Raw genomic sequence first — 25,698 nt, forward strand, 5'->3', positions numbered from 1 at the left:
ACGAAGTGAGAGGGTTGGACCAAATCGTGGCTAAGATTCCTTTAAGCATCTGTTAAACTAGGGCAAACTCTGAAGGGCTACTCTACAGAGGACAGGTGTGTCCAGTTACCTCCTTACTTCCTGCACCACAGAGTCTCTAAGGACATTCTCAAAGTGCACTGAAGTTTTCTGGTTGCCAGAGAGTCTCTGGCAGAAATCTGTGGCAAAAAGTTCGCTACAAAGGCACCCTTATTGATTCGGGGAGGTAAGGGTGGAGAAAGCACTCCCGGACAACTCTAACCTATGCCCAAGGAATAATTTCATCCTGACAAGTTTTTCTTAAGAAATCGTTTCTTAACGACCTGGGTGGTTAGACTAAGCTTGCATTCAGAAACCGATCATTTGGAGAGGTCCTAATAAAAAACCTCAAAACTCCAAACTTTTGACTCTTTGTCAGTTAGATCACCTTGTCCACATTTTAAATAATATGTGACAAGCCAATCATGGAACTTTAGCTATAACAAGACAGTTTCAATAATGGATAATAATAACGATGATGTTAACATTGCTGGTACAATCAACAAATCCTGGATGGTAGCAGGATGTTTGTAAGAAGAGTCTAGGTTGCCAATTATGCCACTCATTTCCCTCTAGATGGCTCTTAAGAAAAGAGACCCGGTAGCTGTGGACCTTCTGATAGCGAAAGGCTGCAAGCACTGAGTGTTTGGTTGCCTCTCATTATCACCCACTTTCCACTGGCATCAGCTCCTTACCTCCCTCTCACAGGATAATGCTCTCTCAAAGTACGGAAAATAGGAAAACACATAGTTCAGAAAGCTTACTGCCGTCTACATAAATCAAAGCTCCAATGATCTAAAGAGGGATGTGAAATGAGAAGAAAAGCAGAAAAGAGAGAGAGTTGGTTTAAGCTAATATAACTATCCTGTTATTTATGTATGCACATGACACGACGGTATTAAAAGACTTTAAACCTGCTGATCATCTCGCAAATAAATCACAGAACATCTGTGGGTATAGGGAAGGGAAAAGAATATGTCCAGTAGACTGACTCTAGCAATGATCAGGAAACCCAAAGGCTTAGTTTTTGCACCCAGGGGCAAGCGCAGTGGCAGAGAAGCATGCTTGCATTCTTAAATATATAAATATATATATATATATATCCACAAGGAAAAAGAAAATAAAAATCAAATAAATTATATGTAAAAAAAAAAACCAAAACAAAACAAAGAAAAAACAAAAACAAAAACAAAAAAACCAAACCAAACCAAAGAAACAGAAAAAAAAAGGCTGGCTTGTCAGGGAATGGGGTCGAGAAGGCCCCGGTGTGTGTACTTACATAGAGGTCAGCACCGTAAAATCCGTCCTGGTAAACCACACTGCAGAAAATCCACACAAAAACAAAAACAAAAAAACAAAAGAACAGAAACACATTCCGGTTATTGAGGACGGCAGCATGCACATGCGCTCTACACAGGCAGGTGATGTATGAATACGTAACCGGGGCTGGGGGGGCCGCAGCGAGTCAGCGAGAGGACCGTGCACGGGCACGCGCACGTCGTACAGCTCCAGGACATGCGAGGCGGGAAGGGAGCGCGCCACTCGAATGCACACCGTTCTGAACGCTTGGTAATTAAAGGAGGGTTAAAACGATGAAAGCATTCCCAGAGGGCCTGACAGAACTATCAGAACTCTGCTGGATTAGAAACATCAACTTCTCATACCTGGAGTTGTTGGTTTTTTTAAAGCTTGCCCTTGGAGGAAATTTTCTTTAAAGAATTTCAAAATGTGTGTGTGTGTGTGTGTGTGTGTGTGTGTGTGTGTGTGTGTGTGTGTATGCGTGTGTGCGTGTGTGCGCGTGTGCGTGGGTTAGGGAGGGGGGAGAGGTACGGGGAAAGGGGGTCTAACATAAGAAAACTGAACCGAAAGAATCCCATTAGGGCAGGACCTGTACGCAGAGTATGTCCCAAGATTAGGTTTAGCGTTTTGTTTTGTTTCCTAGAAGTAGGTACGTTTTTCCTGATATCCATACATCACCTGCTTTTTACCCTGCACATTAGACATGCAGTAAGATTTGGCTGATCACACGAGCATGCAAAGTATTATTATTCAGCATTTTAAGAACCAATGCAACACCTCAGAAAAACAAGTCAATCAATTCTGACCAAAGTAAACAGAGAAATGTAATTAAAAAAAAAACACAACCAAAAATACCCACAATGCATTGCTTTCACAAGCAGAGATAATGAGCTAAAGGTTAAGGTGATTGGTCCAAGGTCCGAGAATTGAAAAGGTGCAGTGGGGATCCCAGATAGTAACAATATAATCCAGAGTGGGAAGGAGTAACTGCAAGATTTTAGGGGCTCTTTTTTGACCGTTAAGAATATTCATGGAACTCTGAAAAATTAACTGATAACTGACGTTTGGGGCATGACCAAGGATCATCCTGTTTTATTTAAGAGGATAAAATGGAGAACAGTAGCTGATTAGGAATTAGAAGGGTTTATTTTCCTGTTCAGAAAAATGAATTTTTATCAAACAAAACACATGAAGTTGGGGGTTTTTTTGTTTTCTGTTTTTAAAGTCCTGGGCAACACTAAACTATGATAATCGTAGATTTCAAACCTTTTGAGGTATTTTTGTGCATATGGACTTTCCCCAAAACATTACTTTGGGACCAAAAGACATGGAACAGACGTAGAGATAAAAGATAAGACTTTCTTCTTCGCATGTGTTAAACCAAGATTTGGATATTCTAAATGAGAAGATCTGTTTATTGTTTATTCAACTAAGCAAGCTGGAAATTTTCAGCACTACCTTCTCTGTTGTAATAAACTAGTAAGTGAGGTCTTTAAATCATATTTTTAACTTGAATGTGAAATAACTTTTTTTTTTTTTTTTTTTGCAGGTGGCTGGAAAGTTTCTGAATTCTACTTATTACAATGACATTTTGTTGGGTTTACAGGACAGTACGGTCACACTTTGCAATGCCCCAAATGTGCTGTGCATTTGTATTACAAAACAGGCAAATTAAATTCCTCTGTGACGCTCACTTAGCTAAGCCCTATCCGGTTTCATCGTCTCCAACTGCAGTTAAAGTTAGATATTAGAAAGTAATCTGCCTCTCAACTGCATTTTATTAGAAAAGACATTTGCTCGTAACGAGAAGGCTGACAGAATGGAAAGCACTGAGGCCAAGTGGTGATTAATTAACCTTCAACTATTTCAGCAGGGGATCCAGGCAAAGATTACAAACATCTCTTCGATACAGAACAGTGGTGGCATTAAAAGCAGGAATACAGTTTACCCTAAGTTACGTCACTCACTGGGAATATTTACCTAAATTCTAGAAGAATTCTAATATTCCCTGTATCAAATGCCATAAGGAGGCTAGAACACAATGATTAAGGATGAAAATTAGTTTACTAAGCTGAAAAGCAATTTTAGGCCATTCCCCATAAAATACTGGACTTATTCCTTGCCATCTTCCATGTAAACCGGTGGTTTAGTTAATAAAAAAGAAAACATGGGAAATCGGTGTTCAATGTAATGCACAGAGATTGGTATGATTAGACATAAAGATAAAAATATCTTTGAGCGAACGTAATCCTGACACAGAGTAGGGAGCGAATGGGTTCTCAGGTTTGGCCAATATAGTGAAATGAGCTACAGTGACTAAAACAAATCCAACCGTTTCATAAAGTAAACTCGGGAATGTTACAAAATAAAGAAGTCCCATGTTTCTGGCAAGTGGCATCTCTTTGCGAACGTGACAGTAAACTCTCCTGGACTGAAATGGAAGACGCTTCGTGAACAATTTTCCTGGTGTGTAGAACTTCCAAAACGTCTGTTTTTATGTCTGACTTGAGTATCTCTCGATGAAATAATACTGCATCTTTATTCACTTCTTTAAAGAGATGTCAGAGGTTGAAGGTCAAAGCTCAAGTTGAGAGAAGAAAGAATAAAATTAAAAGCAAGTGATGGCAGAGGATGGAGATGATGGGATGCATGGGATTTAAGCATCTATAAGCTGCAAACAAAAGTTTATTTCTAAAGCACTTCCCTTCCAGCGCCTCTTGGAGCCTGTCCATTCCAACATGCACACGTGTCTAATAAAAATGCCTGAATTCTGTGCAATGGAGGACCGCTAATGGCACGTCCATTCGGTCTATGAACGAATGCTGAGTTCGTAGACCTCCAAGCCAATTCTGCTGTCAGAAAAGGACCTACAGAGAAGGCTCTTTCCCTTTGTGTTTTAACTAAGGAGCAATGAACAGGCCCCCCTGCCGCTGGGTTTACTCCTCGGAGAGAATATGGAAAAAACCTGTCATCGGCAGAGAAAAGATGGAGAACACAAAGGTCACATCTTTGAAGAAAGGAAAGTCCTCGGGACAACTAACTTCTAGAAGTCGACTCCGTATAAAAATATACATTTGCGGCTGGCACCGAGAAACACGTGGAGACAAAACCTGTCACCTTCACTCCTTCTCCCCCATTCAGTAGCAAAGGATTTATTTGTTGCTATGGAATCATTCCACTGCATGAGGCACCCTCCATACAAAAATCAAAGGGTGAAGGATGCTCCGCTATATCAGCTGTTTTACCATCATTCAGAAGCCAACTGTAGTTTAATTCTTCCTACTTCTCCCTTTCTCCCTGGATTCAATTGGACTTGGTTCATCTTTGAATTAACCTCTTTTAATCCGTCTCCTACAAAGAAAGCAAATCCATTGTGGGTAACTAGTTCTGCTGTTCACCACCCAGGCAGTGAAACCAAAAGGGAGGGCGATGTGGCAGCCTCGGCCCCAACACAGGGTGGTGACAAGGGGGTGAACACAGCAGATGCGGTCTTGTACTACAATCTGGAGCTCCTATTTCGGTTCTCTGCAGGAGTGTTAATCCACATTCGTGCGATGCTGAGTGAACTGCATGCCAACACACTGCTAGTAAACACAAGACAGTTCTGGCTGCTGTCTTAAGCCGTGAGGGCTTAAGGTGGCCGAAATGAAGATTTATATAATGAATCGGTATTTGGTCACATTCTGACGATGGTATATTTTGGTTCTTGCCATCTAATCCAGTAATTTGCAAATATTCAGAGAATCTCTACAATGTGGCACGGCAACGTCCCAGAAGGTGTGAGAGGGCCATGGTATTCTTTTCTGTCCAGCTGCTTATTTTGGAATCTAATGCTTACCCTGGATAGGCGGGAATGGCTGTTGGAGGTACCGCTCGGACTGCCCCATAGACCGTCCGCCCTCTGCCCCTCAGATGGGCTCCTCTGAAGGCGGCCGCCGTGGTGGCTGCAGTCGGGTAAGGGAAGCCAGGAACTAAAGGGAGACCCAAAATATGACAGGAATGTCAACTTGCATTCAACAGCAGGGCTACAATCACAACCGGCTTTGAACCGATTCCAGCAAAGGTTCAAAGATATGTACCACATCTTTCCTGAGAAAGAAATGGAGAGACCCGACACACAAAGGCTCATGATGCCATGCTCTCTCTGTTCGTCACCAATCTTGAGTGAGCGCACTCTGCTCCTTCCCAGCCCTGGCATTACAGTGCAAGCTGGTGAGAAACAGGTCGAGAAGGTCCGAGAACCAGTGCCGGAATAAGAGATTTTTCACTTGGGGGGGGGGGGCAGCAGTTTAAATCGACTGATATAAACTCTTTAACTGGCCCATTGCTAATCTTGTTTCCACACGTTATTATGTGCATAGAGTAATTCTTCTTTGTAAGAATATTCTTTTGTGTTTGTACGCGGTGCCAACCTCCAAGGCACACAGTAATCTTTAGACATTTCATTAGTCCACTTTATTCTTTTATCCAAAATGTTTTAATCCAGAAATGTCAGGGGAGAGGGAAACTACTTGTATCCTTCAGGGAGGCAGACAGTTTCTAAAAACCTATTTTAAATGTGCTATCCTCTGGAAAGCACATACCGACATTTATTCCACATTCACTGAGCTCTTTTTAATTTTACCTTTCGCTGGAGGAAAATGGCTCAGGTCCGGAGGACTTCAGAGGTTTCAACAGAACTGAGAATAATCATGAATACTGGAGGTGCTTCTGAGCGATGTTCTACTGAGGGCCCAAAACTGACTGGCAGAGAACACGTATAACCCATTCTGTCAATACCCATGTCTTGTTTTCTTTACTGTCGAGAGCAGACTCAACTGTTGCTCACATGGCCTTATCCCCTCTGCCTTTTCCAAGTGTTTATGCTCCATGGCGCTCTTAATATCTGGTCAGAGAGATTCTAACACAGGTGGAGCAAGGCCAGGGCACTGTAATAGCACCGAACTCTCTCGAGAACACCTCCTTTTCAGTTACGTGCTCTACCTGGGGTGGGGGGTGGGGGGAAGACTAGCACACATCACTCTGTACTCGCAACAGTCAAACTCCACGCCAGGCCAACATAGGCTACTTACTGATTAAAGGAATGTAAGTGTTAATACTCCCTCTTCCTGATAGGGGCACTGCTGCATCATTGCCTAAGGACACGTCTGCTTGAAAGCTGGAGGCTGGTTGCGTTAAAAAAAAAATTAAGAAATGCAAAAAGATTACAAAGGAAGAGCAAGGTGAAAAGCAACACATGTTTTTGCAGTTAAACAGCACGAATGGAAAAATCAACATGGTACTACCTGCATATAACTCAGGGCCATATACAGCTCCCACCACGGGGCTTAATTTCCAACCTGAAACGGAAGAGAGGACAGTGAGCACTTCAGACCATGTAAGGAGCACGGTGAAAAGGACCAACTGGTGCATGTGCAAGCTGGCTTCAGATATCCCTGCATTTACTTTTACCCGTTGGAGAGTGCCAGCTGGGGGGGTTATGTGAGAAGGTCAGGACACTTCCATACCAGGGTATTTTTTTGGTAAAGTTTATTTATTTATTTTGAGAGAGACAGCACGAATGGGGAGAGGGGCAGAAAGAGGGAGAGTGAGAATCCCAATCCCAGGGCTTGAACTCACGAAACCACGAGATCGTGACCTGAGCCGAAAAGCGAGAGTCAGACGCCTGACCGACTGAGCCACCCAGGCGCCCCCACACCGGAGTTTGTTTGCTTATTTTTTAATGTTTATTTACTTTTAAGAGACAGAGAGACAGCGTGTGAGTGGGGAAGGGGTACTGTGATGGCGCTTTCTATTCTAGCTACTTTATAATTCAAATTTGCATTCACATCTGAGCTGATCTTCAACTCCGTGTTCAAGTATACCACACTGATGGAAAGCTGGGTAAAGCTGAAATTCCCTTTCTTTGGGATTTACTACTGGGATCTTGTTGTAGTTAACCTCAGCCAGTCAACGAGAAGAGACATACAGTGATAAAATTCAAGGTGCATCCCCAACTTCATGCATGTCTTGGGATGTCCGTTTGTAATGAACACACTTAAGTTAATCAGTCATCTTAACAAATGGATACTGGATTGCTGTTGAACATTAGCTTAAACAATTATAAACTTTGAATTATTCCCAGAATTAGCTTTGATGTCAATTTTATTTCTTCGTTCCCGTTTTTTATATTTATAGAAATGTAGCAGGTGTTAAAAAAAGTATTGTTGCCCACTGAGAGTTACAGAGTACACAGAATCCCATACGAACACTTTAATCAGTAGACATTTATTGATTTTTACACATAAATAAGCAAAAAAAAAAATGTGCCATTATTTTTCTGAAAGACGAGAGACTGTACTTAAGAGAAAACCCATTCATTCTGAACCAATCCAATCCTCTGTTATTTTATATGCTCATAGATGGTGAGGTTTCCTCATTATTTCATATAAAAACTGGGCAAATATCTGGATTCAAATCCTACTGAAGTTGTAAGAACACAAATGTTCTCCAATGCCAGACAAATCAAGTGATTCCAACCAACGTAAACTACACTGCTGACTGAGAATTCACCAGAAGGCACAGAGCACTCTTATCAGAAGCTCTAACCACAAGGAGCTGCAGGGTTCTAAAGTTTGGCTCAGTGGGGCGCCTGGGTGGCTCAGTCGGTTGGGCATCCGACTTTGGCTCAGGTCATGATCTCATGGTTGGTGGGTTCGAGCCCCACATCGGGCTCTGTGCTCAGAACCTGGAGCCTGCTTCGGATTCTGTGTCTCCCTCTCTCTGTTCCTCCCCTGCTTGCACTCTGTCTCTCTCTCTCTCTCTCAAAAATAAATAAAGATTAAAAAAAATAAATAAATAAAATTTGGCTCCGCTAAGGCTTGAATATTAATTTAGAATAATATTCAAAAAATGATTCTTTTCTTTCCTACCAATGGTATTGTTATTTAAGCATTCCTGGAAGTAATAATACACATGTTAATAATGGCATATAATGGTATGCTGTCAATAATACTTCAGATATGTTTTAGTTCTGTACAATTTACAAAGTAGTTTTGACCTTCACAAAACCCGAAGGGAGAGAGGTAAGACAGGTGCGACATCTGGGACTGCAGTAAGTACTATCCTTCTCTGGGCTTAATTTCCTAAATAATAGACTAAGAAGGTTGGGTTGGATGACTTCTACAGAGCCTTCAGGGGCTCAAATTCTGTGACTGCCAATTCATAGTGATGAAAACAGAATCAGCTTTAAAAAAAAATGGGCCCAAGGACAAAATGAAGAGTCAAATCTAGAAGTAGAATTTCTGTCTTCCGAATTCCAGTTGGCGACTCTTTCTACCACCCTGTCTTCCCTGGATTTATAGGAAATCTGACACACTTTGCCTCTCCTTCCTATGTTGTTTACACTGGGTTATTATCAAAATTGCAGAAACTCTGGGGCGCCTGGGTGGCTCAGTTGGTCGAGTGTCTGGCTTTAGCTCAGGTCATGATCTCGTGGTTCGCCAGTTTGAGCCCCGCGTCAGGCTCTGTGCCGACAGCTCGGAGCCTGGAGCCTGCCTCGGATTCTGTGTCTCCCTCTCTCTCTCAACAAACAAACAAACAAACAAACAAACAAACAAACAAACATTGCAGAAACGTCTGTTTTTGTGATGGCAGTGAAAAAATATCAAGAGGTAAAGGGGGAGGTGGTGGTATCACATGATGTACCATTGATAAAATGGGTAGGGAAAATGTAAGTTAGGCCAATAAATGCAAATTATGCTGATCTGTACCATCTGTTTGAAAAGCGGGGCTAAATCTATCTATTGAAGACATCATGGAATAGACTAAGATACTTATCCTTGATTTAAGACATCACCAGCACATATTGTCATACTCTAGCAGTAGATTCGAACTTTTACAAAACAGAAAACACCCCATTTGGCTCTAGATAAAATTTTATGCAGAACGCTGAAGTACACAACGGAAAATGAGAAGTTGCTGGAGGTCTCAAGACCCCATTCATGGGCTTCCTTTCCACCCTCCCCAAGTGGCCCCGTAGAACACAGCTGGCAAAACCGCTGCTTGTACGGCAGATTCAAATAAAGTTCCAGCTCATTTAGATAAACGTGAGTCCAGATTAGACTGACGAGTGATGGAAGGGTTCTGCTTTTGTTAAGCAAAACATTCACAATGTCTCCTTCTCAATGAGAAACATTTATGAAACCCACTATATAGCATGGGGTCACGGGACAGAAAATAGAAAATGCGCATGCGCGCCACGACTTTTATCTCAGAGCATACCTTTAAAAGGAGGGCAAGGGGTCAAGAATTAGTCCACTCATGCTCAGGAGCGGGCAGGAGTCAGTAGTAAAAGTGAGCAGTGGTGGGCACCTATTACGGACAAGCCTAACGTATCACGAACGACTACAGCAGCTAAAAGTGAGGGTGCCTTAGTGGGATCCCCCATTGGGTTAACAGGTAACCTCAAATGATGTGTTCACGCTGTGTGTCAGATGAACTTTACTGAGACCATTACAGCTTAATAACTTAAAAACTCAGCTTAGTTCTAAGAAAAGAAGCAAATTTGCAGAAATAAACTATTCTCCTAGGTAAAGAAAATACTCCCATGGTAAAGAAAATACTTCCATGTTCATTAAACAAGCTGCCTTAAGACTGAAACTGAGATTCTTTGAGGAGTATAAAAAGTTCCTGTATTAATACAAGAACAAATGACATCCTTCTGAAGATGATGCGTAATCTCTTACCATTTGCATATGGTGTGACCATCTTCTTATTGGTCATTACGCGTGCTGTAGCATTATTCACCTAAAAATACAAAGGAGAAAGAAGGGGCAGGGAGAAAGGAGACCACGTTAGGGAACACGGAGTTGCTCATCCAGTAACACAGCACTCAGTTTAATAAAATGTAAATTTCAGAGAATATTGATTTCAACAATTAATATAGCAATATAAAATATTAATATATCATATTTTAAGTAAAGTGTTTATTAAATGAGGCTAACAAGAGTAAAATGCAGTTTCTTAGTCTCCAAATGGAAAACTAGGGCTATTTTACCACTAAGTACTCCAAAGACAAGACACATTTGCCAAGTTCTTTGGAGATCTCTTAAATAGAGAAGTCTCTGAATTATGGAAAAAAAGTAAATTGGAAACAACTCTGTTTGCACATGAACTTTGAAGTTCATTAGTAAAACAGAGGCTTGCCACATGGGTCAGGAAATAGATTTACAGGAAGATAAGAAAATAAATCTGTGGATTTCACCCGTTCTCATGTTCAGCACTTTTGATGTTTGTGCAAGATTTTGCTGTTTGAGGTTAGTTAAAAAGAAAAAAAAGATATCAGAACTTAGATTCCCATGTTGACCGGCTTCAGGACCGTTCTGAATTTTCTAGACTATGTGGTCTATCCATTGAAGAACAATGCTTTCAGAAGGCTTTTAAATTAGGCACTTAAGCCTTATTTGTTCAGTTCTTTTATGTTTCTTTTGTTTTATGGTACTGTCCACCCTCATTACAGAACTGCGTAGTTTAGAGCATTCTCAGTGCTAGGGTGAGTAAATGTTACAAAGATGAGGAAGAGACGAATGGAGCTTCGAAGCCAGAAAACTGCAGCCCAGTGTCAGAACCAGCTTAAAGCTCTTGCAAGGAGGGTGCAACGTCACCACAGAACCTGACTGTGTACCGTGCCGTCAGGTCATTAAACAGGCCAGCTTTCAAAAGCATTACAAAACACACCGAACAGAGACGTCTTGCTTCGCCTCTGGGGATTTACATTACAGTTAAGTTTGGATGGTGCTAAATCCGTGTTATGGAGAGACCAATTTTAGGTGGAACTGGAATCAAAAAACATCTTGAGATGTCTTTTCGGATTTGCATAGTGGTAATCTTCCTTTGTGAGGAAAAGAAACTCCATTTACTCGAGTTTGAGCCACCAAATAATATAAACATTTCACATTTAAAAAGAAAGAATGGGATACAACAATGATGAGACTGAGAGCATGCAGTTAAAACACACACACACAAATAAAAGAAAGAAAAAACAATCAGTTTTGGAAAGAAGGGAGAGAGTGGAGAGCGAGGTTCTTACAGACAAGGATTAGAAGGGGGTCAGAGCGGACACTAGCTGCTAGAGCAGAAAGCACCCAAGCACTAACAGGAAAATGGCCAGAACCAATCAGAAACCACCGGTCAGCAAAGACCCAGCAGCTGCAGGGAACAGAGGGAAGGGGCAGGGAGCGGCCGAGGGAGAAGGATGGGAGCCGAACTCGGGGAGAGAGAACACAGCAAGGCAGGGGAGGGGGAAAGAAAAGAGAGAGTGGGGGCGGGGAGGGGTATCATGGGCAGGAAAGAGAGCTGTCAAGGGCAAGGAGAGAGCAGTCAGAGCTACAAACAGAGGTCTGGGGAAGAGGAAAGGAAGTAGGGGCAGGGAGTGCATTAATAAAACCAGCCAAACTTGGAGTTCAGGAACTCTGAGTAAGATGTGCAAGGGGGAAAAAAATCACCATGACGTCAGTAATCAAACAGCTCAGACTGCTACAAACAATATGTACATCCAAAGTCCAGGCGGCATTACTCAACAGCATTGAAAATAAAAAGGGGAAAGGAAAAGGGAGAGGAACAAGTCAAATCACATTTTGTAGTGTTAATGTGAGATGGCAGATGGACTTTTTCTTTCTTATTTAATTGTTTTGTAATTAACAATTTAAAAAGCTTCTTCTCTAGTGCTTTGTTTCACTTACCGCCCACGGGCACCATCGCCAGCATTGTGTATAGTTACCATGGAAAGAGGGAGTCAAGTGAAGGGCCCTAAATGCTAAACCATTGGAAAGGGAGGGAGAAAGCAAAATATGCAGACATCTTACTCAAAATGGTGGCTTTTATATTTCAATACTTTAAAAAACTGGGCAAGGGGAAAGGGGCCAGTTAACCTTCACTGCGTTGTTCAAAAGGGCTGGTGAACACCAGGTGGCAGCCGTCAAAGCCTCAGTCGGAGGATTTTATCCATTCGTGGTTGACGTTCTTGACGTTAAATATATTCAAAAACCCCATGAGATTTGGGTTCTTTCTCCCCCGCCCCCACAACCTCTAAGGTCTTCTAAATTCCTTATCACACGCTCATGGAGGCGAACTGGCCTCCTGACAAGGGGATACTGGCTGGATCTTTGATTCAATACAGGACACAATGTCGTAAGCTGGATTGTTTTTAGACATTTACAAAGTTAGTTTCGTTTTGGCCTGATCACAGGTATTCACATGGAGTCTCGCAAACTGAAGCAAAGGAAAAAAATCAAGAGAGCAGAAGGATGAACATTTCGGAGGAAAAAAGTAAATGAAAAACAAATACACATAGACACGCACACAAGTAAATCAAAATGAAAACCCCCGCACAACTGAAAACTGAGGGAAGGAGGGTAGAAGGGTTATTTGTACACATTTTAGTGCAAGAAGGTGAAGGACAGAGAGACACGTACACACATACACGTGTGTGCAGACACACAGACAACGAGACAGGGTTCCGAATGTGAAATAAGGGGGGCAGTACACGAAAGAGAGAAATAAAAATATAAACCGGAAATTGAATTATTGAAGACATGCACCTCGATTTTACGGCCCTCTACCACGGTGCCGTGTAATTTCTCCCTGGCCCTGTCTGCATCAGCACTATTCTCGAAAGTTACGAACCCGAATCCCTGCATGCAGCGGGAGAAGGGGGGAAAACATGCGTATCGTTATATTGAAATACTGATCTCTTGGTAAACAGAGAAAAAATATCACAGTATGAAACCCACATTGGCAGTACTAGTCACATTTTTGGCCCATGCATATTTTGTGAAGGGAAATTAAATCCAATAAAAGAATAAAGAACTGTAGCAGTAGTAGTAGTAATAATCATAGTAATAATAATGGCAACAACAACAATAATAATGATAATGTAATTAACAACAGTAACAATAATAAAGTAAAACATAAAGCATGTGAGGCCAGACCAAAATTAAGGTTTAGAGTTACTCGGGTCAAACCATTTCACCAAGAATCTGAACTTTTTTTTTTTTTTTTTTTTTAAGTGTTCTTTCTCTTTCAATTCATGCTGTTAATACACACGTCCCTTTACGTAATACTAAAAACAAAATCACATAATTAAGTCTGCCATTCCCCAGCAGCTTCTCCATGAAACCTTATATTTAGGGGCATTCGCTGTATAAAGAGATTTTTTTTTTAGGAGAGCTCATCATTCTAGCCCCACTTTGCCTGTTGCTTGTAGCACCACAATTCCTCTGGGGCCAGAATAATTGAAAAAATAGTCTCGGTCTACAATTCTGTAGGTACTGGGTGTGGAAGACGAGAGCACCTGTGTTCATCTAAGCTAATGAAAATATCACTAAGCAGGGGGCAGTCAATTATGACTGGCACTCAGAGTAAAAATAGGTTCAGCTGAGTTCCAGAAAAGAGCTTATCCAAATCTGCCTAAATTATACATTTGTTGAAGCTGACATCTGCTACTGAATGTATTAGTGATTTTCCGTATAGAGGGGAAAAAAGGAATAATCAAAAGGCAGTGGGAATGAGATCTATCTAGGTTAGTGACATCAGTTGTACACTATTCGCCACGAAAAGAATACCATAAAACAGCAATGCAGCTGCTACTCAGAGTTAGAATTAATTTATTTGTGCACTGTACACAAATAAATTATATGGAGCTTTTCTTCATTAAGTAGACAAACCAGGAGCCAGGGGGTCAACCCACTTACTCCTATGTTCACATTTATCTGAAAATTCTCCGTCAAAATCACCAGGATTCACGATATACTTACGTGACTCTCTCATCAAGCACTGTATCCGTTGCCTCCTAGGCACTCTGTCCTTATCTTTCCACTCTGTAACTATCACCTTCTCTCAAGCTATTTACATCTGTGAGTAGTAAATTCTTAGGATTTTTTGGGAAAGTGCTAATTTCTCAACAGCTTCACTGTCCCTCTGGCATTCTTTGAACATTCCACGGTAGGACAACCTGGAACCCTTCATTTGTTATTTATTTTTACTGAAGCTCTGCTGTTCTCCATGATGAGCATTTCCATATACATATAAAACAGGTTCTTATCTGGGATGGTAAATGGTATGCATTGTTCTGTAAGATTTTACGAAAGCTGGGGCACCAGGTGGCTCAGTCAGTTAAGCGTCTGCCTCTTGATTTACGCTCAAGTCATGATCTTGCGGTTCATGGGATTGAGCCCTGTGTCGGGTTCTGTGCGTGGATGATGCAGAGCCTGCTTGGGTTCTCTCTCCCTCTCTGCTCTTCCCCGCCTTGTTCTCTCTCAAAATAAACAAATATGTCAAAAAATTAAAAAAAAAAAAAAAAAGATTTCACAAAAGCAACTCCCGTCATTTTGAAGGCTCTGATTACTTTGTGTTCTGATTCTATGGTTGGGTGGTGATCCACGGAGGATCCCAGTGGGTTATCTCTGCCTGTAATTTGGATATCACCACAAATACTCTAGAAAATGCAAAGCTGAGCTGACAGAAAACGTTCTATGTACTGAGGTACTCTGGGGTTAATTAATACTTTCCTTAAAGATGTAAGTATGCTGAAAATATCAATGGAAACACATTTTCAGAAACACATTTTGATACAAATGTGTTATAGCCACATCAACAACTGGAGGTGTCGTGTTGGATCTCGAGTTCCTAAGTGACAGCACGGTTTGTCATCACACTGGCATCTGCTGAACACAGGAAGCCAGCTCTCCAATCCTGGAGAGTCCTCCAACAGAAAAAAAAACCTTGCAAGAAAGGTCACAGTGAGGAGGTTTTCTATCACACTGCAGTAGTATTAAAACTGTATTCCAACGGATCCTCAGAGTCTCAAACATCATATGCCCCTTGGGTTAAGTTAATAAATTATACGTCAGTAGCTGGATAACAGATGATGTGGAGACTACTACCTAGGTTTTTAGTGTTAGCATTATGACTGTATCTTCACACCCACACACTCACAGACTTGTCTTTTAAATACAACCGGGGGTAGAAAGGACCAATCTGTTGGTTTTACTTTTAACATAAAGAAAGACCGTCAAACTGTGTTAAGTACCCAAGCATCAACAAGGCCTTCTTCCTACAGCTAATGGGAAGAAAAGGAGAAATTAAGCTTTGAAACCAAAGTTCAGTATCCTATTAACTAAACGACCCGAGTCTTAAAATCCTTGTAGTTTCCTTTTTCAAATCTAATTGCTAAATGTGTTCTGTGATCCTCCTCTCTGTATTGTGTTGATGGGACACCTGTGATGTAGTAACATCCACAAGAACGCAGGGTGGTGTCACGAGCATGGACGTTTTACAGCCAGCAAATGACAACGTTTAACATCAAAGTCTGCTTGTGTTAAGATTTTCTCAATAATGACTTTAATATTCTGGAACAAAATTTCACTTTCAAATGTCTTATAAAGAAAAGTGCTTATATTCCAAAGGAAATGCTCATCTAGATACCAAAAATGTAAAAATAAAGCAATCTTCACAAGCGTCTTTACCTAGACTAAAGGAGGAGGTTGCTGATTCTTTGGGACTTCCTGATACGAAGCAGAGGTAAGATTTCTTTCTTTCCTTTGTAGATAAACAGGCTTTGGGGCAGGCAGAATAATGCCCCCCACTCAAAGTTGTCCACGCCCTAATCCCTGGAACCTGTGAATGTTACTACCTTACCTGGCTAAAGGGATTTTGCAGATGTGATTCAATTAATGATCTTGAGATAGGGAGATTATCCTGGATTATTCAGGTGAGCCCAATGTAATCACTAAATTAAATTAAATGGGTGCTTCTAAATTAAAGAGGGGAAGATGGGGGCCAGAATCAGACAGAGTGTAGCAGCCTGAGAAAGACTGGACTGGCCATTTTTGGCTTTGAAGATCGAAGTGGGGCTATAGGTCAAGGAATGCGGGTCGCCTCCAGAAGCTGGAAAAGGCAAGGAGTGGATTATTCCTTAGAGCCGCCGAAAGAATGCAGCCCTGTAACACCTTGACCTCCAGAACTGTAAGATAATACATGTCTGTGTTTTTAAGCCACAGACTTTGTGATACTTTGTTCGGAAGCAATAGGAAATATACCTCTCAGAAGTCCGTGATTAGGGAGGTAAGAAGTATAAACAGTATTTTTAGAGCACTGTTCTTTAATACTTTCCTCTCATGCTGAAACTTTAGAGAAGTGATCTTCCATCAACTTAACTACAATTTGGTTTCAAAGATGTTAACTCAAAGCTTGAAAAAAACTTTTTAGAAGTTTATTTAGTTTTGAGAGAGCATGAGTCGGGGAGGGGCAGAGAGAGAGGGGACAGAGGATCGGAAATGGGCTCTGTGCTGTCAGCACAGAGCGTGACATGGGGATCGAACCCACGAACTGTGAGATCATGACCTGAGCCGAAGTCGGACGTTTAACCGACTGAACCATCCAGGCACCCTGCTTGAGAAAAAAAATTTAACGTACCATTCCTTCAGTAAAATTTCAGTTTTGAAAATGTGCCAGGAATTGAGTTAAAGATATTCACAGATTATCCAGGCTTACAAAATTACTAACAGGAAAATATGCTTAAATGAAATTATGTTTTAATGTCCCTTCATTCTCGGAAATCTAATTCACATTAAGTCTTGGGTCTCTTGCTTTGAAAAGAAAAAACTTAATAAAATTATGTCTAAACCTAACACTTCTTCCTTAGAAGAGCTTCAAAATGATTATATAATGTATCAATCAGGAACACATAATGACCAGTCAGAACAGCCACAAAGTCGAACTGAGATTTAATCTCAAATTCTTCACAAGAGTGAATACTTCAGGTTTAAGAAGACAGAAACCAGGTAAACAAAAAGTAAACTTTTAGTAGACTTCTGTTTTTAATTAAAAAAAAAATAATGATGTCGACATGTTTGTCTATACCAGTGCTATCAGACAGAAATATAACCCAAGTCAGTATGTAATTCTAAATATTCCCCTAGGCACATTAAAAAAGTAAAAAAAAAATATGAAAGCAATTTCAGTAACGTATTTTTATTCAAGACAACCTATATGCAACATGCTACCATTTCGACATGACATCAATACAAAAACATCAGTGAGATGTTCAATATTCCTTTTTTTCTGGTCAGTCTTTGAGAGCAGTGTGTATTCTACACTAAAAGCAGATCTGAATTTAGACGCCATGTTCCAAGCGTTCAGTATGGCCACTTCTGCTGGACGACGCAGGTCTCTACGCTCTATCCTGTATAACCTACACCTCTCAGTTCCCAAAGTTTTTCTGTGTTAATAATTTAAATATATCAGTGTTCTGTTAGTGATTTACCAGCTATCTTAGCTGTCTTTTGAAAACTCAGGAATGGTGTATTTCTCGGGAGGGAGGGAGTATGGCTGTGGTCAAAACTTCTGCTGAGGTCAAAACTTCTGCTGAAGTGACACACACTTATCACGCCCACTTATCATCAAGGGCCGACAGGAGCCGAGTAACCGCCACCTTTTTAGCCTGGCCTCAGGCTGCAATAAATAACAAGCCACAGGACGAGCACTGTCAAAATATTCTTAAATGTGGATAATCTTTGAGTTTTTCCATCTCAGAAGAATGAGAAAGAAAAATTTACCATGTAAGTTTTAAGGGAGAAATCAAAAGCAGACGTTCTCCTGGGTATGGCCAGAACACAGAAGTTAAACAAAATAAATGAAAGAAAAATAAAACTAAAACCCATAAGATGGTAACAAAAGAAAACAAACTAAGCCCTTTGGAAATACATGCACTGTTAACTCAGTTTTAAGTATAATGAAAACCATTTCGCCTATCAAATTTTACTGAAAAGCAAAGGCCTAGTTAGTACAATTTCAAAGACAGTCTTTTGATCATATTTTGAAAGAAATGAATAATTTCCCTTTGCATGAAATTAAAATCCAGGGAAACAGGCAAGAAATTACAGCACGTTACTTGTGTCTGGGGATGGGATTAGAGGTTTTATCTTCCCTGACTCCAGCCTAAACCGAAGCCTAACCCAAATCAAGATCCCATCATTCCAGAAATCCACCTGAGAGAAGTAATGAGAACACGTTAGCTAAAAACTTGCTGGAAATCTCAGTAATTGTCGCTGCGCTCTATTTTGTGTCCTTTAGTGAACTTAATAATCGGCACTGTTTGCACAAGTAAAGAGCTCCTACGTTTAGCAGTTACGACACATGGCCCTTCAAGCCACAACTATACCAAAAGTATGCTGACCAAACTTTATGGAAAGTATAAACATGAGAATGTGTGTATTTCTGGGGCGCCTGCGTGGTTCAGTCGGTTAGGGGTCCGACTTCAGCTCAGGTCATGATCTCACAGTCCGTGAGTTCAAGCCCCGTGTTGGGCTCTGTGCTGACAGCTCAGAGCCTGGAGCCTGCTTCCGATTCTGTGTCTCCCTCTCTCTCTGCCCCTCCCCTGCTCATGCTCTGTCTCTGTCTCAAAAATAAATAAAAACATTAAAAAAAAATTTTAGAATGTGTGTATTTCTTTACTTAATAAGCCTGGTAATTATCAGACCGTTACGGGGCTGGGTGATAACGAACAGAATGGTGGGAAGTCTGAGTAAGTCAGAGAAAGACAAATACCATATGATCTCACTCATATGTGGAGTTTGAGAAACAAAGGAGCAAAGGGAAAAAAGGAGAGGGAGGGAGGGAGGGAGGGAGGGAGAGAGAGAGAGAGAGAGAGAGAGAGAGAGAGAGAGAGACAAATCAAGAAAGAGATTCTTAACTATCAAGAACCAAGTGATGGCTATCACAGGGGAGGGGGGCGGTGGGAGAAACAGGTGACAGGGATTAAGGAGCGCACCTGTCGTGACGAGCACCCGTGGAAGTGCTGAATCACTGTATTGTACACCCGACACTAATATCACACTATGTGCTAACTACCTGTACTTTAAATAAAAACGTAAAACCATTTTTTTTGAAAACCAACACGTTCTCAGTCACTGAAAGTATCCAGCAGAGAACACAACGTCAAGTTAAAGAATGCAATGCGTTCTTTAGAGTTCTATCGAAGATCGAGTGAGAAAAAAGGCATGAGAATAGTAGTGAGCACCATGCTCTCTTAATGATTTATGTCTGTTCTCTTGTCTAGTCACTAAAAATCATGTTTTTCCTTCATAACGGTTTTGAAAAGGGAGCTTTTTAAAAGCTGTTACTCGAAGAATCTATATGGGGAGGGGCAATACGATTTGTTGTTCAAACTGGAACACTCTGAGGGAGAAAGGGGACACTAGTAATAATTACACGAAGACAACAAGTATAGACTGGGACTATCCTAGATAAGCCAGAACTCTGGCCACTCTACCAATATATCGTGTTTCTACTGTTTGTCAAAGTAATACTTTGTTATGACTGGTGACCTGTGGAGAATCAACAATGTTATACAAAGCAGTATAATCATTTTGTAGATTCTAGTTGAGTGTATTCATTTTTGGGGCAGGGGTAGCATTTTTACCATATACCCTAATCGAACGATTTCAAAGGAGAGTCCCCTTTGTTTTAGTTAATCACAGAAAATTACATACGGCTGACTTTATGCGTTTACAAAGGAGTACGGAGTTAACAAATATATTTTTTTTAAATCACGTGAAATAATGTATGCATATATTTCTGTATGTGTATGAATGTAAGCGATACACGTTCATTCCATAATCTAGGCAAACTGATCCAGAATATGAAGGTCAAAGAAGAAAAAAGGAAAATACTCAACAACAAAGAAATCATGTTTGCAGGCAAGCTGAAGAAGGAGGATGTTGACAAGGCAGGGAGGGGATGGGCGAGGCAACGCGGCAGTGCTCACTTATGTCTGGAAATGGGTATGTTCTCAAACCGTAGGCTGACAGTCTCATTATAGAGAAGAAGATATAGTAAAGAGTTGCTTTTTGTTTTGGAGGCCTGCGGTTATTTAATTGTTCCACTGATAACTGTTTTACATGTAAGTATCGCTGATCTCAGAATTATTTTGTGACTCGTTTTTCCATTACTGCTTCAAAAAAAAAATTTAATAAAGCTCATTTGTGTACAGAAAAGCACTCATAAAAAGACTGAGCAACTCTTAACTGCACAATAGGACCACTTAAATCTCCTTATCTCCGGTTCCTTTCAAGGCATGTTGTAATTTTATAGTCAACCACAAACAAAAAGGAAATGAGAAAATAAACTTTATTTACAGAAAGAAAAGTACTCATTAATTTATGTCAGGTGGATCCGGAAGAGGTACCTAGGTTTTGACTCCAAAATAAATCTCTGCTAACAAGTATCTGAACAGTTCTGGGGAACCTACTGCAGCAAAGAACTTTAGGTGACAGCTAAGAAGTTGGGCAAAGGATGAAGACAGGTTTTGTAAGTGTCCTTAAAGGCAGACCCAGGCAATTGTGCCTTCTGTGCTTTAAGAACAATTACCAATTAAGTACACTGTCTACTCGTCAGCAGCCCAAAGAAAAAGGGGCAGTGAGGACACAGCATCGAACGGAGAGAAGGCTTTTAGATTTCCCAAAGAGAAAGGAAGGCTTGTGTCCTTTAAAAATGAAAATTACAGGGGAGAAGCAATTGAATTGGGTAAATTAAACAATTTTGGGTAGTAGGCAAATCTTTGAAGTCAATGAAAGAAGCCTTAAGAAAGATCAATTTCCTTTGCTTCACAAGAATTCAATCAAATTATTTTCTTGGTAAGGAGCAAGTTCCCAATACCTGATGAAATCATATTGGGCTTCGGGTTGTTGGAGTCTAGTTAGAAACAGTTTAAGTGCATACACTTAAAACTACAAACATTTAAACTACGACTTTGGGTAAGCAGCGTGGCATATAATCTTCACGTACTTATGATACATATCTGAACCACTGTCATTTTTCCACCCTGTATCTAAAAAGGTCACAAAAAATACAAGCAAACTATACAACAAAGGAATAGAAATCCACTGTGAAGAAATTACAAGCATCAACAGTTTTACTGGCTATAGGTTGAACAGATTTCACTTTAAAAATACTTACCAAGTTAAGTGCTGGAGAAAGTTCTGCATAGGCATATTAATCTTTTTTGTTTTAACTGAAAACTGGAAGCTTAGAGTATAATTACCTCTTTAATGATTAACAATAATTATAGTCAGAATTAAACACTACCAGTGTCGATGCGTTCTATACAGGGAATAATAATCAGGAGCATTAGAACAGTATATACATTGGTGTTCGTTTAGAGGGGCAGAGGTATATATATGACTCTGCAGATATATGCTATTAATTCCCAAGGTACGGTGGATTTGGAGTAGGAAATTGAAGAGGTAAATATTAACTCATTTATTTGCTTTATTTAACTTTACTTAAGTTACATTCTTCGAGATAAAACTATAGCCAAGGGCTATTTTGAAAGTTCAGGAAGAGATAAACAAATGAAAAATTAACTCAAAGATTGTTCTATCCTAAAAATGCACGTAGAAGTGAACATAGCAACGTAAATATTCACAAGCTTGGTCGCAGCTGGTTGTGCCTGTGGGGTGCATTTCACTTGTTGAGGAGGAAGAAAACTGTCAAATGAAACTTTCTGAAATTCAGTTCATTAAACATTTTTTCACAACACCACTGTAAGACTTCATCATTCCCTCATTCCTAAAATCACTGCTGCTTATTTTAGTGCATGGAAATTCTACATCATATAGATTGGGAAATTTAAAATGGTAAATAAATGACAAGGGGGAAACAAGTTTGTATTAAAATGTTCAGTTCTCCTACAGAACACATTTAGAGTACCTATAGCGAATGGTGCACTGTTACTAACGGCATCCTTATGCAAAAAACTGAACTTACTATATCTGTCACTAAAGGGGTTCTACATCCCAAAGTTTGCCTATCTGTAGAACTCAAAGGGGGAAATCAGCTTACCACGAATTTCTGAGTCACTACTCCCTATATTTACGCCTTGTCAAATTTATTCCAAAGAGAGAGGAAGCCAACCAAATGGCTGAAATATCACATTTGTCCTAAGTCTGTCATTTCGAAGTCTGATTTTTGAAAGCCGGGTTGTTCTGGTAGAATGCACACTAAAATTCTCATACAGAATTTCACTTAAGTGTTCTCTCTCTTCCTTAAAAATAAGCAGGTTAGGGCAATTTCGGTCTAATAAAGGGCTGGTGTCTCCTACCCCGACCCTCCTCACCGCTGCCCTCCTCCCCACACTTCTCTTCCTCTCCCCCCTCACTCCCCCAGAGGAAGTACTAGAATAAAGTTTGGCCATGTGGTAGCTTATTTTTAGAGATAATCTAATCCAAGCCAGATAACTTGGGATACTTTCTGTAGGCTTGAGAAACAGCTTTAGTTTTCTGGTTACTTACTATTTAAAACAAAACTACAAAGGAACCAAGCACACTTAATGTGGAGAGGGAGCTTACCTTAGAACCACGTTCATTAAAGATTATTTCTACATCTAGGATTTTGCCAAACTGCTGCAGAGACAAAAATAAAAACATTTATTCACGGTCAGCTTTTTACCCACACACTGTATTTTCTCCTGAAAAAGGAATCTTTTTTTTCTTTTTCTTTTCTTTTTCTTTTCACTTCTTATACGACTTCCATGTTACTTTCTATTTGTTGGTAGGTCCCAATACTGGGTTCTGATTTTTCCTTATCACTGAGCTGATGTCTCCTTTCCCATTCTTTATTCAGGCCACCCACTCATGCATTATCCACCTCTGTATGGCAGAAGCTGTTTCCAGAAGATATGCACAGTGTTACCCTATTACATGCTTCTCCAAGGATAAGAACTAGGGGTTTTCCTAACTACTGCGTCTTTAATTTTTCGAAATGTCCCAGTTTTTAAGAAGCAAATCCTAAGTAGAAAGATATACTATTGGAGGCTATTTTTCTTCTATTTTTTTTTTTTTTAATTTATAAAAGCAAACCATGTTCGCTATAAGAAAAAAAAAAGGTCAGAAAGTACAGATAAATAAAAAGGAAAATAGGAAAAGCAAAATGCAGATCCTCTGTAAACCTGCCATCTCCCCGTGCTGGTAGACAGCCTTCCCAGATTTTCCTCGGGCATATATTGTTAAGGAAATGTTTCCACGTATTACTTTTATTTTTTAAGTTAATATGCTATGAACAGTTGTCCAAGCCAATAAAAATGTACCTACGTTCTCATTTCTACAGACTACACGCTGTTTTCTATTGTACTTAAACATTCGTGGGCATTATACCAGATTTCGTTTATTTGCCATTTTAATATTTTGGCAATGAACATTATCAAGTGCATTTTAAGTAATAGCTTTGTTTGGTCCTTAAACATTTTAACATTTGGGAAATGAAACAAAACTAACAACACAAAGCCTAAAGACCTGTTTAGCTCCCTAAATGGGACTGGAGGGGAGCATACGTAAAACACAGACGTTATGTGGAGGAGAGCATGCAGCTGACAAGACTACCTGTTGTAGTCAATACTCGGATGAACTAATGGGAGAGATGTGCAATAAATCTCCAGGTATCTTTTCGGTCACACCTCCCTCTGAATACTGGACTCCTAGACCCCAATGATCTATGTCGCTTGGACGTTAATATACGTATTTTAAAATATTTGGAAAAGGAGAAAGAGAGAGTGTATGTACATGCGCGAGAGGGAGAGGGAGGGAGAGAAGACGGAAGATCTGAAACATGCTCTGTGCTGACAGCGGAGAACCCGAGGCGGGGCTCAAACTCACAGACCATGAGATCATGACCTGATCTGAAGTCAGAGGCTTAACCTACTGAGCCACCCAGGCGCCCAGTGTTGCCTGGATTTTGAATCAGACTTTGGGAAGTGTGAAAAAAACGAAAAGAGCGAAACAAATCATGCTTTCTTATTGGGCTGAAGCATTACTATCTGTATCAGAAAACATGTCCTAAGAGCCCACGTTTTCTAGAGTAAGACTTCTGGGCTCGATTCCAGTTTCATCGCTTAATAGAACATTAGGGAAATAAAGGAAAGAGGAAACGGTCTTATTTTGGGTAGGAGGGCATTTAATTTTACTTCTAGGACTATCCAAAAAACTAAGATTTGAGTGGTGTTTTAGAGTTTGCTTCCTTTTACATTGTCTAATGCGTCCTTATACCATCCTGCTGGCGAGGGCTGCCTTCTAAGGCAAACAAGGCTGAGGGAAGCCATTCGTCAAGTCTGCAGAGCTAAGAAAATGGAGCATGGAGTCCCTGCTCTTTACCAGTGCTGTCCTCCCGAGACAGCTGTTAACCGGGCAGGGGAAGACCGAGCAACCCTAGCAGGTGTCCCTTGCAAGGAGAAGTTTTTGTACGTGCACCTAGCAGCCGTATAGGATAACACATCTCAAGAAATCACTGATAACCGGCCTAGGCAGCTCTTTAACGCACACAATTTTTCTGACTCCAGAGAAAACACGCTTGCAGCACATGAGAATATACTCCATTTTCACCGATCTCCAGAGACTAGGACTCCGTATTATTTCTGTTCAGTAGAGAACCTTCAGTAGAGTCCACTAGAGAACTCATACTCCTGGGAAACTTCCTCTTAAATATAACCTAAATTCTTTACGCTGCCCTTTATGGTTTCTGTTGCTCTCTTTTCTGTGGAGATGAACAGCTGGCTACCATTTTCTCTAAAAAGGTTCGTCAAGTACTTCAAGAACGTTATTAAATCTCAACGCTGGCCTTGGCTTCAGTGTAGAAAATACTCCAGGTACTCAGCGGTCAGTGACAAAACTGTGCTCCAGGGTCTTGTCACCACGAAGAGGCCACAGCCGAGACTTCAAGCGGGGCACCTGCTTTTCTGCCAAAGCACCGTGCAGCTACAACAGCAAAGGTTTTTTTTAAACCATGAGCTCTCACTCCTACGTCAAGTTAAGAGCCTGCTCGAATTAAAGCAGGCAACAACACATGAGCCCAGAAAAAACCCGAAGATTTCCAGCAGCCATTCACTTTCCAACAACTGAAATCTTTGCTATTCTACTTTGTCTTCACGATGGCGATTCCGGGAGGAAGCGAGTGGCTGGAAGAACACGTCAGAGGGAGCAAACTAACCCCCTACTCCTGATTTTTAGACATTGGTCTTGACGCTGTTGAGTTATGAGCGAGGAAGTAAAAGCAAAACACAGGTACTTTCTGCTTCCCAAACATTAAGTCATTGAGCTCGTAACACTCTGAAAGGTAAGGATTCCTGTCTCTTTCCTGATTTTAATACTGAATGGCTCACGTCCCACAAAACCCCTTGGTCCCGGGCAAACCGGGTTGCACGGTCGCCTTGTGTATGTGAGAACCTGCACAGCCATTGTCTAGGATGACAGGAGTGATGGCACTAGGTGACGGAAATTCCTGAAGACTGATGGAAACACTGATTTACCTCAATCT

At 40.7% G+C, this 25,698-nt stretch overlaps 1 protein-coding gene across 14 annotated transcripts in view; it reads right to left on the reverse strand.

The window, feature by feature from the left end:
- RBFOX2 (RNA binding fox-1 homolog 2) overlaps nucleotides 1-25,698 on the reverse strand; it is a 280,295-nt gene that overhangs the window by 11,594 nt on the left and 243,003 nt on the right. For 10 of the 14 annotated variants that reach the window (XM_042993158.1, XM_042993153.1, XM_042993152.1 and 7 more), the window contains 7 exons: nucleotides 22,743-22,796; nucleotides 12,936-13,028; nucleotides 10,083-10,143; nucleotides 6,642-6,695; nucleotides 6,429-6,521; nucleotides 5,195-5,339; nucleotides 1,337-1,376 (listed from right to left, as the gene is read on the reverse strand). In XM_042993158.1, coding sequence (XP_042849092.1) covers nucleotides 1,337-1,376; nucleotides 5,195-5,339; nucleotides 6,429-6,521; nucleotides 6,642-6,695; nucleotides 10,083-10,143; nucleotides 12,936-13,028; nucleotides 22,743-22,796 — 540 coding nt within the window. The remainder of the gene's footprint in view (nucleotides 1-1,336; nucleotides 1,377-5,194; nucleotides 5,340-6,428; nucleotides 6,522-6,641; nucleotides 6,696-10,082; nucleotides 10,144-12,935; nucleotides 13,029-22,742; nucleotides 22,797-25,698) is intronic. The other 4 variants (XM_042993155.1, XM_042993154.1, XM_042993159.1 and 1 more) reach the window with 3 other exon arrangements.

Source organism: Panthera tigris, chromosome B4 (genome assembly GCF_018350195.1).
Source record: "Panthera tigris isolate Pti1 chromosome B4, P.tigris_Pti1_mat1.1, whole genome shotgun sequence".
Lineage (NCBI taxonomy): Eukaryota > Metazoa > Chordata > Mammalia > Carnivora > Felidae > Panthera > Panthera tigris.